A 9,488-nucleotide genomic window follows, 5' to 3' on the forward strand; every position below is an offset into this window, starting at 1 on the left:
TTGCTTTGAAACATCCCAGGGAACACGGTCTCCTCCTGGACTGAAGTAAAAAGGCCTCACAAAGAGCACCTTGTGTGGGCTGGGCCAGGGCACTCTGGGCAGAGGCGGGAGGCTGGGAGCAGCCGCTCTGGAGCTGAGCAGTGGTGCTTTCCCGTGCCCGGTGCCCTCTGAACAGGCAACATGGCAAAAAAACAACGCTGTTAGGGAGCAGAGGTGAGAGGCAGCATTTGCCGCTCAGGAGCGGGCCCTGGGAAGACCGTCAAGCCAGGAGCATCAAAGCAGAGCCAGCGTAAGGAAGTTTAAGTGCATCGGCTGCGGCTCTGGCTGGAGCAGCTGAGCAAGCACATCCGGCCCCCGCAGGAGCCGCCCTGTCCAGGCTGGCTTCTGCCTTCCTGCGCCGGGACCTCCTGCTCTTGTGCCCAAGCCACCTGGGAACACTGCTCTGGGAGCTGCCTCAGCCTGGCTGCCACGTGATGGGATTTTTCTGGTTTGTGGGTTGGTTGGTTACGAGTGGAGCGCCTGTGGAAGATTCCTCTCTGTCTTGGCTCACTCTGCCTTCGCTCTGGCCCCTTCTCTCTCCCACCCCTGGCCTCCTGGGTCTGGGCCCTCCTCCCTGCTGCTGAGCCCCGCTGTCCTCAGCTGACCCCAGGCCACCTCTGCAGACGAGCCCTTGCCTCCCAGGGCGGCCCACCCCAGCCTTCGGGTTTTCTCGGGAGGTGGCTGGAGAGCTACTGTCCTGAGGAGCAGGGAGGCCAGCCCAGCAAGTGCAGGGAGCAGCCTGAGCATCTCCTGAAGTCTCCTCCCCCCCTGCATCCCCACCCTGCTACTGTGTGTCTCTGTGCCTCAGCACCGTGTGTGTCTGGGTCCTTGTGTACAGGCACACGCTGTGTGTCTCCAAACACGCCAGCATCTTGACTCTTGAAGCCAGGTATCTGGGGAAATCAACCAGCAATCCAGGAGCTGACACCTGGGCATGAATCCTGGTTTCTTTCTCTCCTTTTAAAGTGTGTATCAGGAGTGTGCATAACAGCTCCCTTGATAAACCGTGAACCTGCCAGAGTGGGAGTCACCACTGCCAGGCTTTTCAGTGTTGCTTTTAACCAGAATGGCTAATAGAACTGCAGGCCCTCTCCCCTGACACGGAAGGGTTAGCCCCAGGGAGAGTCTTTCCAAGAGTCTTTCCATGTGAGGAGCCAGCGGAAGCAAAGACCTGCTTTGGGTTTATGACCCCTAAGTCACTTTAAACCTGGAGACGCAGAACAACATGGGTTTCTCACTCATTCTACTGAGGGTTTGCTTCCCAGTTCTGCCACCCTATCTTGATCTGTGACCTTAGGCTAGTAATAAAAAATGTCTAAGCCGCAGTTTTCCCATCTGTGAAGTGGGAAGACGATGTTCATGTATCTACTAGCGTTGCTGAGAGGATTAAAAGAGCTGTTTGTAGACAGATGTAGTCATACGCATAGCATCTAATAAGTGTTGACTGTTACTTATTGTTAGTTTATGAGCTGATTATAAGAACCATTCTTCCTGTGGCTACAGAGTCAAACATTCAATTCCTCTTGATTTGGTTGTGTGATCTTTCTCTTTATCTGGAAATAAACTCACTTCAGTTACTTAGGACCAGTTTTAATCAAGCCAATTTAAAAACAAGAACGTCCAAGCCTCACGTGCTCTTTGCCAGCTTTCACTGGTAGCGTCGTGTGTGTTTTCCCTGGCAAGTTTACAGCATCATAAATTCGCTGGGCAGCCGGCAGCAGCAGGCAGAACAAGGCATTTCTCTTGATTGGCCGTGGAACAAAGAGCCCAAGGCCAGTGACCACTGCTGCCCACACCAAGCTCCACCATGCCCCTCATAAGTGTGAGAGAAACTGACAAAAGTTTCTGCAAAGTGGTACATTTATTTTGGTGCAAAAAAAGAATGTTTGAAATGGGCGAGTGGGCATTTGGCACAATAGGTAAGCGACAGCCTGGGGTGCCCACATCCTATGCCCAAGTGTCTGCGTGGAGTTCCAGCTTCGCTCTCTGCCTCTCTGCCTCGCACCTGGGAGGCAGCAGGAGATGATTCAAGTGTTGGGTCTGTGCCACACACATGGAAGACCTAGACGGTACTCCTGGCTCCTGACGCTGGCCTGACCCAGCCCTGGCTGTTGTGGGTTTTGGGAAGTGAGTGGGTCAGCATGTGGGAGATCTCTGTCTCTATGCCTTTCAAATAAAATTAAATAACTAACTTTAAAATTTCCTAAATCATATATGAAAAGTCTTCAAAATCCTTATGGAAAATGCATATATGAATTCAATTCCATGTATAGATTTTGAAATTTTTTGCACCAAAATAAACCTACTTTTTTTTTTTTTAAGATTTATTTATTTGAAAGGCAGAATGACAGAGAGGGAGAAAGAGATCTTCCTTCCATTGGTTCACTCCCTAAATGGCTGCAGTGGCCAGGACTGGGCCAGGCCAAAGCCAGGAGCCAGGAACTCCATCCGTGTCTCCCACGTGGGGAGGGAGGGGACAAGCACTTGGGCCATCTTCTGCTGCTTTCCCAGGCGCATTAGCAGGGAGCTGCATCAGAAGTGGAGCAGCGGGACTCAAACTGGTAGCGCCCATATGGAACTCTGGCGGCACAGGCAGCGGCTTAACCTCCAGGCCACAGCACCAGCCCCTGAGCTCATCTTTCCAACCCAAAGTTGCAGAAACTTTTGCAAGCCCCCTTGGAGGAGACCTACCCCTCAGAACCTGCCCTGCTAACAGCTTCAGCTAACCAGCCCTTCCCGTGTGCTGCTCTTGCAGATGGCTACGCCTTTTCTCAAGAAGAGCACGGAGCTGTTACTCAGGAAGAAATAGTCCGTGCGTACGACACCACCAAGAAGAAAGCGAGGAAGAAGTAAGATGCGCGTTCTCCCGACGGATCCGAGGAGACACACTCGGTTGGTTGCACCCGGTGTTAACACGTCTTGGGCAGAAGAGACAGGCGGCAGCCGCCGAAAACACCGGACACACATTTCTGTGGCCTTAGCCAACCAGTTGGTTAGTTATATATCCCCTCGCACACCCGGAGTAGAGCCCGCTGGGGAAGCCATTTCGTTCCCTCCCCGTCTGTCTGCAGTGCTTGGCCGGACTTCTGTTTACATTGTTATGAAGCATTCCGCTGTGCTCTGTGAGGTGTGAAATTAAAAACATTATGTTTCACCAATAGCTAAACCCCAGGACTAGTTGCGAGAGAACAGGAAGGCGGTTTTATGTTGCGTGAGAGACCCATCTCGTGTGACTTCGGCGGGCGCGCCCGCTTCCTGTTGGGTCCCTCACAGATGACGTCAGCCAGGCCGCCTGCAAAGGTCACCCTGGACGGCTGACACTGGCGCCTTGCGTCCTGTTTTGTGTGTATGGAGTTGGCATGAACTTCCTGATGGCGGTGAAATCACGAAAAGCCTATCTTGGGGTGGTAAATCAGAGAACATTTATTCGACGCTCAGCTACAGTCGCGGGTGGGCAGACCGGCGACCCGTGCCTGTGCACCCGCGCCAGGTGCCTGCCAGCGTCGACCACCCGACCACCGCTGTGCAGGCGCCCCCCCATGCTCAGGCCTTCTGCGTGGCTGGCCACTGTGCTCAGTGCATGGCTGCTGCAGCCCACCAGCCCCGTCTGCACCTCTCGCTGTCCTACTGCGGACTCCTAGGGATGCCGGAAGTCCCTTCTCCCAACACTCTTTTCGGTCTATATAAGGAAGAGGAACAGCTATTCCACCTGTATTCCAAACGTTTACCTGCTCCCTTCTGGCTGGGAAGTCTCCGGTCAGGTGGCGGAGGAACCCCCAGGATCCATTGCCCAAGCTCCAGACCCCAGGCCTTTGACAGCCGCTTGCATTAGAAGGCATGTGTTTGGTGGGAGTTGAGATCACATCTTGGATTTTCACTGTAGGGAAATGAGCGCCTCCTTCTTGTACCAGTGGATCACTCCTGTCCCTCTGTAGCTTTGGGGTGGAGCATGAGGCAACCCAAAGGGAAAATCCGAGACATGGAGAGCGGCCAGGAACATTCAGAAAGAGAAGGAAAGGCAGGGGAGAGCCAGGGAGGGGCGCCCAGGACAGTTTCCACCAGATGTCCCCTCAAGTCAAGCCCTGAGTTGCAGAAGATCCTTGTCATCAGCTTCTTGTGCGTAGAAGCTCAAACAAGACCTTGACTCGCAGTCATCATGGAGGAGAATTCCAGCCATTTCAAGGGAATGCCCATTCTTAATATCGACCGGGGACCTTTTGGGGTATCAGTGTCCTGTGTTCCGAGACAAGGCAGCGGTGTGCTGAGTCCCTGGCTTCCCCAGCTGCACAGCCCCCTGTTCTAAATTTGGATCGAAGCTGGATGCCTTCGGGCATGAACGTGAGCACCTGGAGCCCTAATAAGTGACCCGCCTGCAGGCATGTTCTCTCCTCTTTGCTTTGGTTGCCAAGGCAGATTTTTGGATGGCTTAAAGTAAATACTTCTGGGCAGCTGTTACTGGTTAAAATGGCACAGTTCCTCTGGGAACGGTTGTGCTAAATTAGGAAATAAAACAATAGTGCACTTTGCTTCCTAGCCCTTTTATTTTCAGAACTTCCACAACGTCTTGGCATTGGAAATCAGCTAGAATGTGATTTGCATCTCGTGCTGTGGCTGGGGTGCAGGAGGGGATGGTGGGGAAGTGCAGCAGTACAACTTGCAGGTGAGACGCAGAAAATCGCCCTTCCTTCCCCAGAGGTGCGTAAGAGGTGTTTAAACACTAGAGCAGCCAGCAGGCTGAATCAGTGAGGGACTGCGGTGCAGAAAGTTTGCAACAAAAAGTGTACCTGGAGGTGTAACACAACACCCCAAGGTTTGTGTCTTCCCTGCACATCAGAAGATCATGGTCAAAACCCAGAGCGCAAATGAACATGGGAATTGATTGTGTGTTAGGCATTTTCACTATGTGGGAACTTCACGAAGTCCATGGAAGAAAATCAAGTGATAAATTTATTTTGGTGCAAATGACTTGAATCTAGGCATCCTTTTTTTTTTTTTTTCATAATAGTATTTTTCATCAACTTTGTGAAGACCCGCCTCATGTGTGGTTTCATCTGGGATCTAAGCCTGTTTGGAAAGAGTGATTTAAAACTGAGTTTTCTGTCACACACTTAGCTCTTTCTGGAACTTGCAGCCTTCCAAATCGTGTTTGTGAATTAAACTGTATGTTTGTGTCTGTTTGGAGTTTTTTGTTTGTTTGTTTTATTTTCTTGGTTAAAGCACAGTTCACATTTTCTGGGATTTATGTGTATTTTCCTTTTCTTTGGAGAAGCAGACTAAACAGTCTTTGAGATAATGAAATATGCACACGGGAGAAGAGACTCTTCGGAGGCATGCCTTTCTATTTATCCTCCCCTGTGATGAAGCTTTCTTATAGCCAGGGACTAGATAGGGTTTCGAGGAGGAACAGCTGTGACTATGTGTGATATAGAATATTCAGCCAGCGCGACTTGGGGCTGTGTCACTTGTCCTATCTTTAAATTGAGGTCAGAATGTCACACAAATCCCTTCCCCAGGGAAGCGGGTGGATGGGACCAGGTTGCATGCCCTGGCTGTCAGCTCAGTGGAAATGCCACCTGGGACTTGTCAGTCTGCCTCACAGGCTGGTAGGTCATGCTCGGTCAGCACTCAGGGGCCTGCCTGTGGATAGCCTAAGCTGGCAGAACCACTCAGGTCAACGCTTCCACCAGTGCTGCCTGTAGCCAGTCGGCTCTCAGTTGAGGCCGCATGGCTGACAGCAGGGAGAGGCCTGCTACCGTGTGAATTTAGTTCTCAGTCTACCGCTCATGCACCCATGCCCGCAAGGGTAGCTGTGAGAAGACAGACTGCAAAGGGAGGAGGGAGAGCAGAAGGCATTAGAACCCGTGGCTGCTCAGAGTCCTGTCTCTGTGTGGAGTATCCCAGGCTGCCTGCTTGGCATCATGGTCCCATCTCCCAACCCAACAGGTGCACACGCACACACACACACTCACATGGAGAAACAAGTGACCACTTTTGGAGATCATTGTAGCATACAAAACCTGTGCTTCGGAGAAAGAAAGGAGATGGTGTTGCTTTAACACTCATCGTAAAAGGGGAGCCAGGGTTGGAGCAGAGATCAGCCAAGAACTGTGTTGACGTTTGCTTTTCCTTGACAAGGCTTCGGGTTTTGCTATAGGGAGCTGGCAGTGAAAACCAGTAATAACTTGTCAAGAAGCAGTGAATAATGGAAAGACAGGGAATCTGGGGAGCTAATGTTTGAAAATGCAGATGGACACACTCAGGTGAATTTTTTAGGAAGAAGGCTATAGCTCTGTTCTCCACTTGTTGTAGCAGTGACCCTTTATCTTGTTTATCTGAACCACAAGGTTTTCTAGCAGATCAGCTGGTTCCCAGGGATTTATGTCTCAGCCCCTACCTTGAATAGAATGTTTGCAAAATGCTGCTGTGGGAGAAGGCAGGTCTTTAGCTCTGAACATGTGAAAACAGTGCACACATTTCAGCCCCGGTTTAAATTACTGCTCAGGGTCATTGTCCCAAAGTAATTCAAGGAGTGATTTAGCTTCAGCATTTGAAATGTAGCCTCCATCTCCTGGGATCCATAAAAAAATGTGAGCAGGCAAACCGCGGCTCAGCAGAGCCTGCAACAGTAACTTGGCAGAGGGTTTAGGTGAAGCCCGAAGGTGGCACCCCTGTCATATTCATCAGGCATGTCCCTCATGCAAACGCTTAAGTTACCAAATACACTCTTGGAGAGCGCCATTCACTAAGGCTGCCCTGCTGAAAATAAATAAATAAAAGTGCACACTAGTTGGTTTTATTGTTGGTTTTGCATTAGCTCAAGGCAGGTATCTGTCCTGTTTAGTACTACCTTGAGGGAGTTCAGTGAACCTCCCAATAAGGCTTTTTTCCATCTTGAAGGACAGAAGGATTTCCAAAGGGTCATAGAGTGGGGACCGAAGACCCCTGTAACGACATTATTATGTATGCATGGAAGGAGTAGACCAGGAATATTCAACTTGATGTGTTCTTCCTTTATTTATTTTTCCCCTCCGCATCCCTAATCATCCAACATTACCCATTTTCATTCCCCTTCAACCTCCATGAGTTGCTTTGTTTGATCTCATACCTGCCATACCTGCTGGTTCTGGCTGTCTCGCAGCGTGTTGGGTGTGATTTGTGAATGTGGGACTCAGGCTCGAGTGGGAAGCGAAGGTACTGAGTTGACATCAGCCTAAGTGGTCAGAAACCACAAACAACTGGGATCCGCAAAGAGAGCTGAGCTCACCCCCGCCCCGCATGGGATCCATAGACGCCGACCTCGGCAGAACACCTCTGCTCTCCCAACAAAAGACTGATTCTTTTTGCACCCGGCCTGGCTCATTGTCAAATGACAATCTCTGGCCCGGGTTGCCTTTGAGATATCTGCTCTGCTCCTTCTCCCAGGCGTCGGACCAAGAAAAACAGGCTCACACGATTAGCCCACAGGCGCTGCCGCTGACCTGGCTGCAGAAAGGAGACGTGTTTGTTTGAAAAGTCAGGAACAAAATGTCAGGTGGCTTTGATTTATGACAGAAATAGGAAGAAGAAAGTTGAAGGAACAGCACTATCCAAATAACCCTGCCCAGGAAACTTAGGGGTCAAGAGAGCTTATCACGAGCCTTTTATAGGTGAGCTCTTCCGTGCGGAAGAGAAGAGGCCGGAAAGAGGCAGAGGCCGCCAGAGCAGCTGTGAACGCACTGGCCGTGGCTCAGAGCGGCCAGGGGTGGGATCCGGTTGTGTTGCCAGAGATGGTGTAGTGTGCAGTTCCAGTTGAGATACCAACCGCCAACACTACACCAATCACAAAACAAAACAAACATCTTCCTGCTCATGGAGTTCCTCGCCCTCCGACAAGCACCGCCATAAATAGAGGCGCTCCTTCTGTGTCAATTAAAACAAAAATCTCCGCACCAAGAAAGTCTGGGATCTGTCACTAGCAAACTCATATGGAAAGGACTGAAGCCAACTCTGGCTGTCCTCTCTGGTGCCCTTTCCCATGTCTCCAGTGATGGCAGAGCTCAGAGACCAGCCAGGCTGCGCCCCTGCAGCACCCGCACACACACCCCGTCCCTGACCATCAAGGGCAATGCCAGGGCTTTGGTGGGGCCAGCTGCAGGGGCGGGGCGTCGTTCCTGCGGGTCCCTCAGTTGCCGTTTGAACGCAGCATCTTTGTGGCGTCTTTCTCTCCTGTGAGCAGAGCCATGTGCTCTCCTGTCACATCTGTGCTTGGATTGCTTAAATATTGTTTGTGATGGGAGATTTTAATCTGGTTATGCAGGGGGAAGCGGGCTGTGGGGCACATTTAATTGGCTCCCAGCAGAGCGGTGAGGCTTCTGAGGCATGTGGGGATTTTGTTCCCTCCCTCTAGAAGTGTTAGCGTTTTCACGTCCTATTAATGTCCTCTGATTGTTAAATTACAGCAGCACATTCTAGTGGAGCTGGGTTCTGTCCTGGAGTGAATACAAATGAAGAGCATCTACTTGTATGTTTAGAGGTTTTTGGAGAATTTAGTGATTTGTGGCTTTGATCAAACCTGTTGACTGGTATATGTCTACACAAACCTGTTTCAAATAAATCTTTTGGTAAAGTAAGTGATTGTACCGTGTTTTATTTTGAAATTTTCTTTGCTGCTAATAAGCAATTCCAGCCATGGGGACTTAGGACTGTAACACAGGGCTTTGTCAGCAGGTGCACACTCTGCCTGCAGAGCTGGCTGTGGCCAAGGCGGTGCTAGTGACTGGCAGCCATGCCGGAGAGACTGAATTGCTGATGAACGACAGTGCCTGCTCCAAGGCTGGGCTCCCTCCAGGAGAATAGGGTCCCAAAGGTCACTCTGAGCTTGGATTTGGTCACTCAAAGGAAGACTTTTCTTCCCCTGCTCACTTCCCTCCCAGTTCATCTCAGATCCCTGCAGACAGATGGGGACAATTCAAAGTGTATTGTCCCACATCAAATCATGAAGTTATTCTAGAGGGGAAAGACACTTTTGATCACTTCCTGGACAGGCTGAGGATTCCTTAAATCCAAAACTGGAAATCTGAAATGCTCCAAAATCTGAAACTTCTACACACCAGGATGATGCCACAAATGGAGAATTTCATACCTCACCTCGTGGGAGAGAGAGCTTCAGTCAAAATGAAGGTACACTAAAACCAATGTGTGAAATTAACCTCTCTGTATAACTTGTCCATGAAACTTAATTGAATTTCATGTTTAGACTCGTGCCCCATCCCCGAGATATCTTACTATGGATAAGCAAATACTCTAAACAGCACAGAAATCTAAAATCAGACATTTCTGGTCCCTGGCATTTTGGATGAAGGATACTGAGGATGAACAAGGAATTGCATTCAGGTAGGCACCTGTTGCCTTGAGGTTCCTTGTGATGCCTCACACCAAGGAAGCCACCTTGAACCTGGGCAAGGTGGGAG

At 50.3% G+C, this 9,488-nt stretch overlaps 1 protein-coding gene across 12 annotated transcripts in view; it reads left to right on the top strand.

Annotated features, from left to right (window-relative positions):
- Positions 1-8,648, top strand: part of ATP8A2 (ATPase phospholipid transporting 8A2) — a 726,614-nt gene extending 717,966 nt beyond the window's left edge. For all 12 annotated transcript variants that reach the window (XM_089304392.1, XM_051850718.3, XM_089304397.1 and 9 more), the window contains one exon: positions 2,795-8,648. In XM_089304392.1, coding sequence (XP_089160518.1) covers positions 2,795-2,892 — 98 coding nt within the window. In that variant the 3' untranslated portion in view covers positions 2,893-8,648. The remainder of the gene's footprint in view (positions 1-2,794) is intronic.
- The last annotated feature ends 840 nt before the right edge of the window (positions 8,649-9,488 follow it).

Source organism: Oryctolagus cuniculus, chromosome 9, assembly GCF_051225735.1.
Source record: "Oryctolagus cuniculus isolate XC-2025 breed Fujian yellow rabbit chromosome 9, ASM5122573v1, whole genome shotgun sequence".
In the NCBI taxonomy this organism is placed as follows: domain Eukaryota; kingdom Metazoa; phylum Chordata; class Mammalia; order Lagomorpha; family Leporidae; genus Oryctolagus; species Oryctolagus cuniculus.